The 17,946-nt window shown below is 45.8% G+C and overlaps 1 protein-coding gene across 1 annotated transcript; it reads left to right on the top strand.

Annotated features, from left to right (window-relative positions):
- The first annotated feature begins 35 nt into the window (after positions 1-35).
- On the top strand, positions 36-15,110 carry DCTN6 (dynactin subunit 6). The gene is made up of 7 exons (XM_089488822.1): positions 36-140; positions 4,278-4,342; positions 5,645-5,750; positions 6,765-6,853; positions 8,633-8,680; positions 13,276-13,418; positions 14,845-15,110. Exons 1-7 carry the CDS (start codon positions 97-99, stop codon positions 14,941-14,943), a joined length of 594 nt encoding a protein of 197 aa, XP_089344948.1. The 5' UTR covers positions 36-96; the 3' UTR covers positions 14,944-15,110.
- Positions 15,111-17,946: the final 2,836 nt, after the last annotated feature.

The raw sequence follows: 17,946 nt of genomic DNA, 5'->3' as shown, positions 1-17,946 counted from the left end.
CCAACGAGCGCCCCTCCCATCGAGTGCCAGGATGACGAGTCGATTGTGAGCGGCGCTGCCCCCAGATCGCCAGGCTGGCGAGTCGAATTTCGAGCAATGGATGAAGGGAGGGACAAAATGGCGGAGAAGGTGCAGAAAAGGTGAGCTCGCCTGGGTCGGTTGTGGGTCTGAGTTTGTGGGGCAGAGAGCGCCTTCCTTCTCATCTCCCTATAAGGAGATACCTTGGCTTGGTATAAACTCAGGGTGCCACACTCTCCGCTGCTGTTGTTGCTGTGGATAGATGTTTGTTGTTGTTACTGTGTGCTCTTTTAAGGGGTTTTGGACTTCAGCTCCCAGAATCCCAGGCTATTGGCCAACATGGCTGAGGCTTCTGGGAGCTGAAGTCCAAAATCTCTTAAAGGGCAGAGTTTGGGGACCACTGCCTAAGGCAAACCTATCATGGGGTTTTCTTGGCCACATTTGCCCAGAGGAGGCCTTTCCCTGAGGCTGAGAGAGTGTGACCTGCCTAAAGTCACCCAATGGGCTTCCATGGCACTCCCAGGACTCGAACCCAGGTCTCTTGAGTCACTTAAACCACTACACCATCCTGGTTTACTGTGTGTGTTTTAGCTCTGTTAAGATAAACGGGAACTGAAGCCAAGAGGTGAGAAGGAGACTAGCCTGTGAAACTCATTGCAGAAATAGTCCAGTTTGGGACCGCCTTAACTGCCCTGGCTCAGGGCTAGGGGATTCTGGGAAGTGTAGTTTGGTGAGACATTCAGCCTTCTCTGTCTCAGGACTCTGGTGCCACAATAAATTCTCAGGAAACAAACCCTTGGGAAATTCTGATGCAGAGTGGTCAGCTGTGATTACATATATAAAGGAGAAATGGGGGCGCCTGAGGACATAGTTATATGGATAAGACACACTGGCCTGTTACAGACAGCCAAAATAAAGCTGCTTCGAGTCACAGTGGAGGTATGGTGTTTCAATGATGCATGTGTCCTAAGAGTCCAGAAGCCACACCAAAGCCACACTGCAGTCCTTAGGGCTGGAGCGTGGCTTTGGTGCGACTTGTGGACTCTTAGGATGCATGGATCATTGAAACACCATACCCCCACTGTGACTCGAAGCAGCTTTATTTTGGATGTCTGTAACAGGCCACTATGAATAGATGTGGAATGTGTTATATTATATTATATTATACTATATTATTATATCATAGCAATATTGCAGGAGAAACAGACCAATATATGGAAAATAGTAATTAGAAATTATTTTAAGCTGTAAAGACACAAATCATAAGAATTTTTTTCTTCTTGAAGATAGCAACTTAATAGATAAGGAAATAAGTTAAGGAAATAAGGCCAGGATAAAGAAAGTCACTTAGAAATGATGAAAATGGGGGAAGGAAGTCTAAGGAAGTATGGGTAGAGTGAATGTTAAGGAACTAGAATAAGTAGATTGTATAAGATAAATTTAATTAATGTGCGATTTAAAAGGTATGTATGTTAATGAATGCATACATATTTAGTAAATTCAATAAAAAAAATTAATATAAAAAATAAATTCTCAGGATTCCCTAGCATTGAGCCAGGGCAGTTAAAGTGGTCTCAAACTGGATTATTTCTACAGTGTGTTTTGGATCTGGGACTGAGAAGAGCAGTCATGAAGGAACCAGAAAAGATCCCAAAGTGTAAAGTACCACTGAGTACCAAAGTTAGACTCATCCAAGCCATTGTGTTCCCAGTTACCATGCACAGATGTGAGAGCTGGACAGTGAAGGAAGCAGATAGAAAGAAAACGAACTCACTTGAGATATGTTCCTGGAGAAGAGTGCTGAGGATCCTGTGGACAGCCAAGAAGACAGACTAATGGGTCCTTGAACAAATCAAGCCAGAAATTCCGCTAGAAGCCAAGATGAATAAATTGAGGCTGTCATATTTTGGTCCCATCATGAGAAGGCGAGACTCATTAGAAAAGTCAATAATGCTAGGAAAGGTGGAGGGCAAGGAGAAAGAGAGCAAGGCCTCATTCAGGGGTCCCCAAACTATGCCCTTTAAGAAATGTTGAACTTTGGCTCCCAGAAGCCTCAGCCATGTTGGCAAATTAGTCTGGGATTCTGGGAGCTGAAATCCAAAATCCTTTAAAGAGCACAGTTTGGGGGACCACTGTAAGATGGATGCACTCCATTAAGGAGTTTACAGGACTTATGCAGAGCAGGAGAGCCAGCATGGCATAGCGGTTTGAGTGTTGGACTGCGACTCAAGAGACCAGAATTCAAATCCTGCTCGGCCATCAAAACCCAATCGGTGACCTCCTTGGGCAAGTCATATGTCCTCAGTCTCAGAGAAAGGCGATGGCAGCAAATCTTGCACATAACACATAAGCAGAGCAGTGGTGGATAGGGAGTCTTGGAGGTGTTTCATCCACAGATTCTCCATAAATAGTTTTCAACTCGATGGTGGTTAACAACAACGACAAATGTGCTAGGCCTGCTGAGGCTGCTTAAGCTTCATGAATTCGTTGTCTCTTCTGTTTACATCCCCTTTTCACTGGATAGCTGCAGATAACGCTCTCACATCTGGCAGGAATAACCTCGTTTGTGAAAGATTTGGATAATTCTCCCACTTGAAATTAATTTCTGCTATTTTTTTATCTGCTTCTTCAGACCTTGTTCTTTTGTATAGTTCCTAACATAGTGATGTTGAAGGCAAAAAGCTCTTGTTTTTATTTATGAATGTGAGCATATAAATAGGAGATGCTTCCCGGAGGTTTATAATCTAAACTGTTTATAATTGCTTTGCCTGCAGACTTGGAAATTGGTTCCCCAAACTTGCTAAAAGTCTTGAGCCAAAGGTTGGGGATGTGTGGCACTCTATATGTTGGGCAGCAACTCACATCACTCCATTTGGCATAACCACTAGTGACAAATGCTCAAAGTTGCCATTAAGCAACATTTCTGGAGGGGGGATGTTTTCTTCACCCCTGTCCTAAGTGGCTCCCTGCAATCTCTACTTTTCCTCTACCATCCGTCCCAAAGAAATGCAGTGTCACTAAGTAGAGCCTCACTTTTATTGTTGTGTACCTTCAAGTTAATTCTGACTTCTTTGAATTGCAAATGGACATTAAATTTCCTTGACTTTCAAAATCTACCAGTGACTGCATGCCTTTGTTTCATCTATTAGTGTCTTGGTGCAAGAACTGTACAGCCACCCTGGTATTCAGTAGAAAGGAAAGAAACTGTTGGGTGTCATTTACATACTTACAATATTAAAATCCAAATTCACATGTGACCTTTCCTACCAGTTTGACATTGGTAATAAACAGCATGGAAACCAAAATGGAGTCACTATAGGGGCTGTGGCAACTGAGGCATTGAACAAAAATGCTTTAGCAGCACTTTCTGTAATTGCCTGTCCAGAAAGAATGGGATTCACAGTAACCTTGTATCTCTAGAACAGGGGTAGGCAACATTTTTGAGTCGAAGTCCAGGTTGCTGTCCCTCAGACAACTGGGGGACCGAAGCCGGGGGGGGGGAGCTTCCACTCTCCAGGGGCGGGGCTGCATGTCAGGGGTGGAGCTTCCACCCTCCCAGGCCCTTCCCTTCGGCTCTTCCCTTCGGCCGAAAGGGCTCCAAGGGGCTCTTTTGGCCGAAGGGAAGGGCGTGGGCAGGCCGCCTCCTGGGCTCCTCCATGGCCCTTGCAGCCCCAGGCTTCTCTCTCCGGAGGGAGGCCTGGGGCTGCATGGGTCGGGAAGGAGCCCGCAGAAGCAACCTGCCACCTCCTGGGCTCGTCCACGGCCCTTGCAGCCCCAGGCCTCTCTCTCCGGAGGGAGGCCTGGGGCTGCATGGCCTCCTACAGGCCCACTGTGACTCCTGGAGCCCTCCTGGAGGGCTCCAGCGACCGCAGCGGGGCTCCTACAGGCCCACTGCATGGCCGCTCGCGTGAGAGGCTCCTCCGCTCGTGCAAGCGGCCCGTGGGCGTGGGGCCAAAGGCCGCTCGCACGAGAGGTCCTGCCGCCGATTGCCTCGCTCCGGCGGCAATCGGCGGCAGGACCAGGCTGGGGCTGGTCCCAAGGCCTTGGCGGGCCAGATCCGGCCCGCGAGCCGGGGGTTACCAGCCCGTGCTCTAGAACCTCTTCTAGTAAGGCAGTCCAGAAAGATGCCTAGTTCTAGTGCAGAGAGCCACTGCGAGGTTCTAGGTTCTCTCATAATCAACTGAATTTACTTTTAAAATGCACATATTTTCTGTGGAAATGCACAACATGATTACTATTTCTATTGATCTCTTTTCTAGTGTCAAGATTGCTCCTGGTGCTGTTGTTTGTGTAGAGAGTGAAATCAAGGGAGATGTCACAATAGGTAAGAAAAAATTGCTTGTTTGGGGTTTTTTTTGTTTGTTTGTTTGTTTGTTTGTTTGTTTGTTTTTTGCATCTTTGGAATTACTTGCAGTAACTATCAGAACTTAGAAGCTAATACAGAAATTCCTCTTAATTCTCCATTAGTGCATTATTGCTGTAAAACAAGCATTGGATGATATGTCTTGGGTAGTTCATTGTCTTTTCAGAAGTACTCCTGATTAAGCTGCTCCACATAACAGTGAGCTGCATAATGATAGTAACCAAGAGCATCATTTGAAATTTAATTGGGAAAAAGTAAAAGCAGGATTATCAACAAGGCCTGAAAATATATTTCATTTCTTAGAATTACTTTTCTTATATTGCATCCTCATTCTAAAAATGATGGCCTCGGACTTTGGTATTAATACCTAGTAGATTGTGGCAGTTTGTTGGGGCTAAATGAAATGCTCTTCCTGAGTGCATTTGTCTTGTGAGGCTCTGCCTTTGTTTGTGCTTCCTCTTTTGATAGCTATCCATGTGGATAAAATTTGAATGAGGCACATGTTTCAATGTGCTTAAGCCACAAATCCAAGGATATGAGATATCAATCATGGTGTTCAGACCTAAATGCATTGGATTTTGGGGGGTATGTGTATGCACAGCTTACTTGCATGTGTGGATGTTCAATGAGACAAGCACTCCTTGTGGTCAAGGTGGGAGGATATTAATGGAACAAGATAGGTTTAAAGACAGGGGAGAAAATGTAAACAGGTCTGTTATTTATAGTTACAATTATATAATAGGAGTGATAATTTGGTGGATGTAGCCAGAAAGCTGATCCGAAATACAGGAATTCTTGAAATGAAAGGCTACATGTGCTCCTGCTAGGAAGGTAAATTCTTGCTTGTGTTCTAACCATCCCTATCCACTGGTTAAGAGCATAGTGGATGTCTCTTCTTTGGTACAAAATAAAATTTGCTCACAACTTAACTTCCTTGTTGATTCCATGTTGCAACCATTTGTCGACTCAAACCAATTAGTAGCTTTAGATTATTCTTGTAGGTAGTAAGATTTAGTGTTTGTTTCTGGGATGTTTCCCCCCTCTATCCCACCGGCCCTTGTATTTTTTCTATATTGTTAAGAAATCAAAGAGAGTACCAACTTGAGGACAGGGTGCAATTGGACATGACTGAGAACCCTGCACACTTGAAGTCAGCTTTGAAAAATGAAAGCACTTTCTTCTGCATGTGCACGTACTACCACAAAGTATTTTTAGTGCAATATTAATGTTGCATCAAGGACAAATCTTGGGTGTTTTCTGCAGGGCCTCGGACAGTGATTCACCCCAAAGCACGGATCATAGCAGAAGCTGGACCAGTAGTGATCGGAGAAGGCAACCTCATAGAAGAACAAGCGATTATCATTAATGGGTTAGTATGATTCAATGTGATGAATTGTCCTATATTGCTTGCAGTTGTTATGGCAGGATTCCCAACCTGGTGTCCTCCAGATGTTTTGGACTACAGATTTTGTTATGCTGGTCCTGGCCATTCTGGCTATGCTTTACAGAGGTTGAGCTCCAAAACAAATTGCTTGATCAAACTGTAGGGATAATACCTGAGTTTCCCTAAGAAATATTACTGGTAGTTCTTTTTTTAATAGGTTGAAGTAACAGTGAAATGATTTTTAGCTGATTGGCCAGCTGTCTTTAACTAAATGTAGTCTTCCACAATGTAAAAACCTTGGTAGAGGTGCCTTTTTGAAATACTGTAGAAGTGTAAACTAAATTACAAGTTAATAAAATACCAGTCACTATTAGACAAGAGGGCCACCTTTTCATATTACCTTTTTCATGCCTTATTACAATAATACTTTATTGTATTATTGAACAGTATAAAAAATAAATAGCAAAGAGATAGCTGTGTTAGTCTTGTCATAGCATAAAAAGGAAAACAGAATGGTGGGAGAAAGAATCTGGTAGCACCTTAGAGACTAACTAGTTTATTTGAAGCATGAGATTTTGTGAATATTAATCTGCTTTTCAGATGCACTGAATAAATGTATAAATGAAATACAGTGTACCCTTGCCTTATGTGGAGGATCCATTCCGGACCCCCCCCCCCACACACACACACACAGCAAATACCACGTATGCTCGAGCCCCATTGAAAACAATGGGGCTTGTGCATGCGGCACACTTTTGTGCAATATTTTTGATAGATGCATACATAGCATAACTTTCCTATCTGGCTTCTCTCTTTGGTAGAACATACAATTTTGACCAGACACAACTCCTACCAGAAGATCAACACAGCAAAACATTGTGAGCAGGAAATCCAAACTGTGCAGCTACCAAATTTAAATACAGTTTTAAAGAGTTTACAAGATAATAGCATGACTTTTAAAAAATATAATTTTAATACTTCCTTTCAATTCTTTTACAGCTATCCTGAAAATATTACCCCTGATACAGAAGGAGTGGAAGCTAAACCAATGATAATTGGCACCAATAACGTGTTTGAAGTTGGCTGTTGTATCCTTCTGAAGAGTAGTGTTAAAAGGGAGAGGTCTGTGTTTGTGCAGTACGGTGAAAGTTATATAATACCTGAGAAATGAGAACTGTTTTGTGATGTAGCAGCTCGTCAAATTTCTGTTTTGCGTAAGAATTGTCTAGAATGTCTACACCATTTGTATGTCTTATCTAAGATCAAACATATGTCATTAGTCACTTATTAATGTTTCTGTGGGCTGAGACAGACGGCCCAAATGCGGCATGGCCATGGCAATAGTAGGGTTCCAGACCACGCAGCAACTGTATGGTCCAGAACCCTACTACGTGCGGGTGGCAGCCTAATGGCGGCCTCCCGTCCACACAGGGGCTGCCATCTTGGTGTAAGCGACACACAGCATCTGCATGTCACTGCACATCACTTACATGAAGAGTGCACCATTGCCGCACTCGCGACATAACCTGAGAGATGCAAAAAGAACACAGAAGAACTGGGTTCTTTTTACCACGGAGCCGCACTGCTTGGCAGCTGCAGCGTCCCTCCGCAGGTAAAATAGGTGCCTGCAGACCACTGTTTTTTTATTCAGGCACATCTACAAATTTAATTAGCTCACATTCAGTGTGGGGTCATTTTAATTGTGGTTGCGGGATGTGTGGTGAATCCCTATAATATATAAACCATTGCAGTCTGAGTTTTAAATTGTAATCCACTGTTCAGCACCTGTAAAATAGCATGAAAATATATGAAGCAGCATTTATCTCCCCACTCTTTGCTAAATTGGCTGTTGTTAATCATCAAGTCCATTTTGACATATGACTACCCTATGAATGAAAGATTCCCTGAGCCCTGATCTAAGCCTTGCTTAGGTTTTGCAAACCCAGGGCTGTGACTTCCGTGATTGAATAAATCTATCTGTGATGTGGTTTTCCTCTTACCAAGAATCCTTATCTTCTTTTCCAGTGAGTCATATCGGTCTCATGATGTGCCCACAGTACAAGTCATAGTGTCTAGTGAAAGTTCAGGATTAATTTGCTCTTGGATCTATTTATTGTCTATTTGGCAGTCCATAGTACCTATAGAACTCTTCTCCAGCACTGGTACTGTGTCTTATAACTAGTTGAAGCTCTACTGATGTAATGAGCTGTGAGTTACTAAGCTTTCCGCAGAGCCTATCTTTTTTCCTCTGCCTATTTTTAATGCCCCTGTTGGACCTCTTTTCAGTGACTTGTAATTTTTGAAGCCATTGAGTAAAAAAAAAAAGCTTTGCTATAACACATTCATAGTTATAGCAGCTAGTTGGTTGTTCATGAAGAAATTTTCACTAATGCTGTTACACTGAAACTGATTCAATACGCCATACCTCTTCTATGGTGGTTTGTCATAGCCTGTGATGCTGTAGCAGTTGCAAATCTCTGGCTCCACAACTGGCTGCTTTGGACAATGGACTGGCTTTTGAGAATGCAGTAAAATTCATAGCCAGATTTTGGATAAACCAAATATCATTATAAAATATTTATTTCAGATGATAAGTGATAAATCAGCTGAATTGCCTCAGAAGTGTTTGCCCAAAGTGATCACTTCTACTAGCTGCTTAGAAGAAGGTAGGATTTACATTAAAACTTTTTTTTAAAGTAGTTAGATTTTTCTGTCACCAGTGTTGTAAAGACAGCAAGTTACATTTCCTGACGTTGCTTGTTTATTTGGAGGACTTCAGGATAACGGGAGAAAGAATAAAGGGAGGAAATTACATTCAAAATACTGAATATATTTTGACCACTGAATTTCTTAACCACAACTTGTAGATTCTCAAGCAATGAAAATCGGAGACAACAATGTAATTGAATCCAAAGGTAAATGTCCTGATTAAGTGGGAAATCTAGTGATTAGTTATTTTCTCTTAACCCAGCTCTTACACTATGCTGTGTGCTGCAAGGATCCAATCTGCTATTTAAGCTAGATCATCCTGCTCCCACCTGAATCAGTAAACCCTCTTTTTCATATAGCCGGCCCCCTGCACATCACATACCTGCTCCAAGGTCTTTCCCAGCCTTCCAGAGCAGGTTTTGAGATAGGTGGGGGCTGCAGAAAGGAGTAATTATTTCCAATTCTGGTGGGAGTAATGTATTTCAGCTTAGCTATTTCATTGATTCTGGTCTGTTTGTTGTCATATTCCATTTCCATATCCGTTAATGTTTAAATGGCTTATGTGCAGAACTGACTCTCAGTCTGGTACAGTGATGCTGCATTGTACATTTCACTTCCAATCCAATCCTAAGGAAATAGAGTTGGAGGTAAGTCCCTAGCAGTCTGTGGAGGTTTTTGTTTGTTTTTCAAACTGTCTTCCACTCAGATCTTGGTTTTCAAGCTGTACTCTGAAAATAAAGGGTTCCTCAGAGGGCAGATAGCCTTCCCTGAAAAACAGATCACTCACCAATTCATTCTTCTTCTGAAATGCTCAGCCTAAAGGCAATGTTGGCAAGCGGGAGTGTTCTCTCCTACTTTCTGTGTTTACATGGGGCAGCAATGAGTCCAACAAGGCTGGCAAATTCTTGACAGGAATGGAATGTGTATCCTGATAATCCCAAGAATCCTGTGCAATGTGCAAAGGCTGTTCCAAGGATGACTTACAAGAGTTCCTTGGACAGAAAAAGTCAATAACCTTTGCATTTAGACTTTCCACAACCTCTGCATTGAGACTGATTCAGACAAGCAAATGAGTTGTAGGAGTATTCTCTTATTTTGATATTTTAATGTGGAAACTGAAAGCTAAGTATATGCCATCATTATTACTGTCTCTGCCTTCAAACCCTCCCCAAGCTCACCTCCAATTTAAAATATAGAGCGCATATTTCGGCAGCATATGATTAGTAGTACAGTTAGCTTTCCATATCCATGAATTTTTTAATCCGTGGATTCAAGCATCCATGGCTTCAAAATATTCCAAAAAGCAAACCTAGATTTTGTCCTTTTATATAAGGCAGGGGTAGGCAACCTTTTTGAGCCGGGGGCCGGGTTGGTGTCCCTCAGGCGACTGGGGGGCCGAAGCCGGGGGTGGAGCTTCAACCCTCCGGGGCGGGGCCACGTGCGGGGGGTGGAGCTTCCACCCTCCGGGGTGGGGCCGTGTGCCAGGGGTGGAGCTTCCACCCTCCGGGGTGGGGCTGCGTGCCGGGGGCGGAGCTTCCACCCTCCGGGGGCCAGGCCTCCCCACCTTTGCTGGCCCCTGACGGGGCCCCAGGCCCCGTCAGAGACCGGCAAAAAAGCTGGTGGGGGCCACCAGCGCTGGAGGGCCCCCTGGAGGGCCCCAGCGACAGCACCGGGCCTCCCAGAGGCCCCCTGCCGTCCCTCAGAGCCTTCCTGGAGGGCCCCAGGGATGGCAAAGGGCCCCCCAGAGGCCCCCTGCCGCCCTCGGAGCCCTACTGGAGGGCCCCAGGGATGGCAAAGGGCCCCCCAGAGGCCCCCTGCCGCCCTCGGAGCCCTCCTGGAGGGCCCCAGGGACGGCAGCAGGCCCCCCAGAGGCCCCCTGCCGCCCTCAGAGCCCTCCTGGAGGGCCCCAGGGACGGCAAAGGGTCCCCCAGAGGCCCCCTGCCGCCCTCGGAGCCCTCCTGGAGGGCCCCAGGGACGGGAGCGGGCCCCCCAGAGGCCCCCTGCCGCCCTCGGAGCCCTCCTGGAGGGCCCCAAGGACGGCAAAAGGTCCCCCAGAGGCCTCCTGCCGCCCTCGGAGCCCTCCTGGAGGGCCCCAGGGACGGCAAAGGGTCCCCCAGAGGCCCCCTGCCGCCCTCGGAGCCCTCCTGAAGGGCCCCAGGAACGGCAGCGGGCCCCCCAGAGGCCCCCTGCCGCCCTCAGAGCCCTCCTGGAGGGCCCCAGGGACGGCAGCAGGGCCCCTGCCGCCCTTGGAGCCCTCCTGGAGGGCCCCAGGGACTGCAAAGGGTCGCCCAGAGACCACCTGCCGCCCTCGGAGCCCTCCTGGAGGGCCCCAGCGACAGCACCGGGCCTCCCAGAGGCCCCCTGCTGTCCCTCAGAGCCCTCCTGAAGGGCCCCCCAGAGGCCCCCTGCCGCCCTCGGAGCCCTCCTGGAGGGCCCCCCAGAGGCCCCCTGCCGCCCTCGGAGCCCTCCTGGAGGGCCCCAGGGATGGCAAAGGGCCCCCAGAGGCCCCCTGCCGCCCTCGGAGCCCTCCTGGAGGGCCCCAGGGACTGCAAAGGGTCCCCCAGAGACCCCCTGCCGCCCTCGGAGCCCTCCTGGAGGGCCCCAGGGACGGCAAAGGGTCCCCCAGAGGCCCCCTGCCGCCCTCGGAGCCCTCCTGGAGGGCCCCAGGGACGGCAAAGGGTCCCCCAGAGGCCCCCTGCCACCCTCGGAGCCCTCCTGGAGGGCCCCAGGGACAGCAGCAGGCCCCCTGCCGCCCTCGGAGCCCTCCTGGAGGGCCCCAGGGACGGCAAAGGGCCCCCCAGAGGCCCCTTGCCGCCCTCGGAGCCCTCCTGGAGGGCCCCATGGACGGCAAAGGGTCCCCCAGAGGCCCCCTGCCGCCCTCGGAGCCCTCCTGGAGGGCCCCAGGGACGGCAGCGGGCCCCCCAGAGGCCCCCTGCCGCCCTCTGAGCCCTCCTGGAGGGCCCCAGGGACGACAGCAGGCCCCCTGCCACCCTCGGAGCCCTCCTGGAGGGCCCCAGGGACGGCAGCAGGCCCCCTGCCGCCCTCGGAGCCCTCCTGGAGGGCCCCAGGGACGGCAGCGGGCCCCCCAGAGGCCCCCTGCCACCCTCGGAGCCCTCCTGGAGGGCCCCAGGGACGGCAGCGGGCCCCTCAGAGGCCCCCTGCCACCCTCGGAGCCCTCCTGGAGGGTCCCAAGCACGGCAGCGGGCCTCCCAGAGGCCCACTGCCACCTTCGGAGCCCTGCTGGAGGGCCCCAGAGACGGTAGCGGGCCTCTCAAAGGCCTGCCGCCGCTGCCGCCACGGCCACCCATCGCGGCTTTTCGCCGCTCTGGGCGCCGCCATTTTGGGCGGCAAAATGGCGGCAAAGTCTCGCGCGACCTCCCCAAGGTCACGCGAGATTTCGCCGCCATTTTGGGTGAAAAAATGGCGGCGCCCATAGCCCCAGAGGCCGCTCTGGGCGCCGCCATTTTTTCACCTAAAATGGCCGCGAAGTCTCGCGCGACCTCGAGGGAGGTCACGCGAGACTTTGCCGCCATTTTGCCGCCCAAAATGGCGGCGCCCAGAGCGGCGAAACTCTGTGACGGGCGGCCGCCGCGGCAGCAGCAGCAGCAGCAACGGGAGGCAGGGGCCGGCCGCCAGGCCTCCGCGGGCCGCATCCGCCCCGCGGGCCGGAGGTTGCCGACCCCTGATATAAGGGATACCATTTTACTTTGCCATTCTATTTAAAGGGGCTTGAGCATCCATGGATTTTGATATCCAGGAGGGTCCTGGAACCAAATCCCAGCAGATACCAAGGGCCCACTGTAGTGTTGAGCATCACTAATGTGAGGAAATGAAGGCTATGGAAAGAAATTAAAAGTTCTCAATGGCAATTTATTGTGGTAGCCCAGCTTATATATTTTGGAACCCTGGAGACAGTAATGCCATCAGAGTAGGATTTGGAAGCAAAGGTTCAGGGCCCATTCTGCAAAATGAGGAGGAGGGCCCCTAATGCAGGAGGACTATCTTACTTCAGAATATGGCAATGCACTTGACCAAATAAAAGAGTGGGTTCCCTGTAAGACCATTAAATCAGAAATCTAAAATCATCTTGTTCCACTGGTGCTTAGAAAAGCAAAGTTGCTGTTATCAAAGGCCACCTCAGAACTGAACCCTTAATCTGGGACAGTATTTCTGCCAGGCCAATTGTGTTCATGAAATTCTGAGTAAACATTTTCTTTTCAACCAGTTCATTCAAGGGCTGCTTGACTGGAATGGCTTTTGAGGGAAAGTGAAAGATCATGGAAAGATCAGAATTTGACAAAAGAGTCAGACTGGCCTTCCCCATATTTTTATATGAAATTGGATTGTAATTCTCATCATCTTCAAACAACATGTCTATTGGTTTAGACTATTCAGTGGGTTGTAAAATTTAGCATTTAATGTTGGAGAGCATTCTACCACTATGCTCTGTCCCCTTGCAAGCTCTAATAACGCAGAGGCCTCTCTATTCTGCTAAAAGATAAAGAGAATGCCAACCTGTGGGTAGAATACAGTTAGACTGTGATCCATGCACACTTGGAAGTCAGGCTTGAAATTGGAAGGACACATTTCTGAATGTGTACATGGTTGCAGCCAAAACTGGTTGTAGCGCTTTGGCAAATACAAACGCAGTTCAGTAAGCTATTGGATTATAGAAACAAGGTGGCAAAAACTGGAGAACAAATGGATGGCAGTCAGAGAATTATGTTGGTGGTAGAGTTAAAGAGAGAATACTGGGCTGTGGGGTTCTTATTGTATGTTAATATACATCTTGTTTCTGTAGCTTATGTGGGTAGGAATGTGATCTTGACAAGTGGCTGTATCATTGGTGCCTGCTGCAATGTCAACACCTATGAAGTTATTCCTGAGAACACAGTAATCTATGGAGCTGACTGTCTCCGTCGAGTTCAGACTGAAAGGCCACAGGTGGGTGCATAGAAAGAGCACATGCTGCCTGACTTGGGTCTGTCTTCCTCTTGCAAGAGTATGACTTTGCCAATGTAATCTGGTCTGAAGATAATTTGTTTCAGGAATAGAGAGTTGTGGAAATTGTGTATATATGTGCATAAATAGTTGTATTTCTCTGATGGGTAATGTCTGCCTCGGCCTCTCACACTTGTTAAAACAAGAGAAGTTGTTCAAATGAAGAGACGAGAATAAGCACCAGTAGACTGTGATCTAATACATCTAGGCATAAACTGCAGCTGAGCTAAAGATCATCTTGTGATTCTCTCATTTTCTTAGTTTGCTTTTCCGTTCATTATGTCTTTTTTGGAACAGTAACCCTCCAAAGAAATCAGATTTTACCACCATAACTAGTTTGTCAGTTCAGACATTATGCAAAACCTCAATTAGAACAAATTTAAACCTACTTCAGATCATTATTCTGGTTCTAGTTTTCTAGCTATTTAAAGATCAGACAGCATAGGCTTTGACAACTGACCCAGTCCTGCCTAAGCGGAGGAACATTTTAGGATCCCTAACTTCTTGACTGGAATATTAGGGGTGGGTATCTACAGGAATATGAACAGCTGAAGTGTGGAAGGAGAAGTTTGTTCTCCCTTAAAGCCTCAGCTGCAATTCACATTCCTGAAAAAAAATTAAAAGGCTGTTATTTTTCTTAAATTGTGCTGAAAACCTGTGAGTTTAGTGATATGTAGCAAGGTCCCTTTGGCCATTCCCCTGTGTATCCATTTGGTCCTTTGCCTGTGTATTTTTGGGGACCCAGAAATTGAGGATTTGCCTCATTATTTATTTCTTATCCATTATATTTTGAATCTAGATCCAAATTTCTGTAATCTATTCTGCCTTATTTAGATTCTAATACTGTTTCAGAAAAGTTTTTTTATATATATTTTTCTGTCTGATACTGATTCTATGGTAATTCTCAAGGTTTCTCTTTTTGTCCTGGCAACAATGAAAATTCAGGTGTGATATATATTGCTGATACTGTTGTTGATTGCTCTGGGGATGCTCTCACTTAATTATAGTATCATTTGTTGTATTTTAACCAAATTGAATTTTAAATTCTTTATATGCAAGATTGTTATGCTATTTATTTTATGTTGTACTTATATAATGCTGCTCTTACCTGTTACATTGTATTTTATCATGCAAATGATATTATATGTGGCAAGGAGAAATAGGGGTGTATTGGACAGGAAATTTCTGGAGGCCAGATTATTTGTGTTCCTTCCTTTGTGTCTTCCTTGGTGCTGTGTTCTTGCTTGATCCAGTTACCGGATATATTTATTCTGTCCCTGTTAGAATAGAAAGGATAGATAACTGAACTCAGACTGCCCATCCTTGTTGTCATCTCTCTTCTTTTTAACACATGTGCTGTTCCTTTTAGCCACAAACACTGCAACTGGACTTCCTAATGAAAATTCTGCCAAACTATCACCATCTTAAAAAGGCCATGAAAGCAACTTCTACTCCAGTCAAAAACTGAAGCTCTCTCTGCATGATTACTGAACTTGTGGTTGGGATCTTTTCCTCTGCTTTCAGAACTTCACGTCTGCAAGAACTAACTTGTTTTCTTTTGCTAACTCACTCATTCCATTGTGTAACATAATTTTATTTATTAAAATGATGAAAAATAAAAGCTAATGTATTGTCTTTGGTGGGTTTATATTCTTTACAGTATGCTTTGTTTATCTCAATTGTCTCTGCTTTTCCTGTTTGATAGAATTCTGTGTTTTCACTGAAGGAGGAATTGTTAAGCCAGTCTTAGCTGGCTTGAGGTGCTCCAGATGTATTGGAGTACAATTCCCATCTCCTTCAACCAAGCCTACCCAAGCTGTGCTTTTAGTGTTAAAAATGCTCTTTTTGTGATATTGAGGCAAACTGTCACAGACAAACACTTTAAAGTCCCATTAACTTCAATCTTCCAAGGGATGCGGTGGCTCAAGTGGTTAAGATGCTGACTGTTGATTGCAAGATCGGCAAGGTTGGCAGTTTGAGGCCCGGGTACCGCATGATGGGGTAAGCTCCTATCATTAGTCCCAGATTCTGCCAACCTAGCAGTTCGAAAGCATGCAAATGCAAGTAGATAAATAGGTACCACTCTGGTGGGAAGGTAAGCAGCGCTCTGTGCAATCATGCTCGCCACATGATCACAGAGTAGTCTGACAACACTGGCTCTCTGGCTTAATAACTGAGATGAGCACCACCCCCTATGGTCGGACACAACTTGACATCCTTGTCAACGGGGAATACCTTTACCTTTCTTAACTTCAGTCTTATGTGTGCAGACTGCAATCCTAAGTATGCTTAGTAGTAAGCGTTACTGAATAAAGTAGGATTTCCTTCTGACTAGCTTATTTAGGTGGTGTGCTAATCATCTCCCATAATAGCAGTCTCAGGATAAGCCTGTTATCTCTTCTCATTGCACAAAACATGCAACTGAAGAAAGTTAAGTATCTTTAAGCTTATTGATTATAAAGGAATTACACAGTTAGCTATGTTGGGTAAGACCTTTTGATTTTTAGTAGTACAGTGGACCCTTGTTATACGCTGGGGTTTGATTCCAAGATCCCCCGTGGATAACAAAATCTGTGGATGCTCAAGTCCCATTAAATATAATGACATAGCAAAATGGTGTCCCTTAAAAAAATGGAAAACCAAGGTTTGATATTTGAAATTGATACTTTTTTTGAACATTTTCAAACCGTAGATGCTTGAATCCATGTTTAAAAAATCAGTGTATAAGAAGGGCTGACTGCTAGTCATCATGTTATAGTGGTTTTACCATTGGACTACAGCCCCAGAGATCAGAGTTCAGTTCTCTTCTCAGCCATGAATGCCCCCTGGGTGACCGGTGAGTCCCACTTTCTCAGCACCAGAAAACCATGTGATACATCTTTAAGCTTGCCATAAGTCAGAAATGACTTGAAGACACATAGCAACAAAGACTTACATTTCTCGGGATTTTTCATTTTTTGCTAGGTCACTGCCTGCAATAGGAGGTGTCCAGTACAGGGATGGTTAACATTTGCATTCTCTACACCTGCTCTTGTCTAGTGGTCTAGAGACCAAACCAGGTAACAAACTGATGATCTCAAAAGTGGCAAGGTTCTGCTGTAATTCTTGTGTTAGGCTGCAGTAAGCATTTTTACGTTAAGGAACATCAATCGGGCAGAACGGGATCATTACAAGCAAACTGAAGAGATGTGACATTAAGAGTGGAGTATGTCTTTTGTAACTTCAGGGAGACAAATCTGTTTCCTTGCTGGATGAGCCCAGAAGAGGCAGATTAATGTTAGAGACCCCTTACTGAAAAATGTGATAGGACCACAAGCATCAAGATAAAATTGTGTCAGAGTTGGATCCAGATGTTGGTGTTCTTGATCTAGGGTACTTGTGACTACACACATGTAAGTACAGTTAAAAGGTACTTACTTCCAAGTAAGTGCACATACTCTATGACTGCAACCACTATAAATACATTTATCCTGTTTTGTACTAAGAAACAATAAGAATTGTTACCCGAAGATCCATCCCCCTTTCAGTCCCCTCATTTCTGATATGAAATTGATATCAAAAGGGATGTTTGAGGTATGTAGCTGCAAATGCAACCCCAACACAAGGAAACAGCCATACAGTATTAGGAAATCTGGGACCACATTTGGGGATCCAGGATGCTCAGCAGGGCAAAGTGCAAAAGCACATAACCAAGGAGAAATTGGTCTATATAATCCCCTTCACCAATGGGTATGACTATGGGTTATAAACCTTGTGTTTACAAGAGAACAGAAGTCCAAGATAACCTCCTGGGATCAATATCCCTTTGTTCAGGGACATTTGCACTAATTGACCATTCCCAACTTGCTTTTCCAATCTTCCCTCCTAGAAAGTCCACTTGTAATCCTGAATTCTGATTGAGAGGGTTTTTAAATATGCCTGCTTAGGTACCACCAATTTGGTCTTGCTTGAGATCAGATAAACTCTGGAGATTATCATACAGAGAAAAAGGACAGGAGAGAAGCACGATTATCACATGACATCCTATGACCTCGCTCATCCCATCTTTCTCCCATCAATGAAATACAATAGTCCTGTCATTCTTTATTAACTAGTATTGGAACTGGTATATGCAGGCTAGGTCCCCGCTTTAAGTGGCCCAAGCCCTTTCGCTGCTTTCAATGGAGCTAATAAAATCTCCCCCACTGAATATTAATTTGTGGGTGCCATCACAGGATCCCTGCATTCAGGTAACAAGACATACAAAAACCTTTAAAAATGCATGAGCCTGCATTATGTAAATTGTAATCACGGTCCTGAGCCTCTGAGACTTGAGCAGCACTGTTGGTGACCAAGAGCTCTCAGCGGTCTGTCTTTCATAGTCCAACAATGGCAAATAACAACAACAAATTATGTATTAAGGAGGAAACAGCTTGTGATTTAACCACAGTATCATCATTTCAAAAGTTATTCCAGTTAATAGTGTTAATTA

Source organism: Sceloporus occidentalis, unplaced genomic scaffold, assembly GCF_023333645.1.
Source record: "Sceloporus occidentalis isolate IW3139 unplaced genomic scaffold, rSceOcc1.0.p SCAF_1, whole genome shotgun sequence".
Lineage (NCBI taxonomy): Eukaryota > Metazoa > Chordata > Lepidosauria > Squamata > Phrynosomatidae > Sceloporus > Sceloporus occidentalis.
Note: the sequence above shows the minus strand (reverse complement) of the source record. Positions and strands in the feature narration are given on the sequence as shown.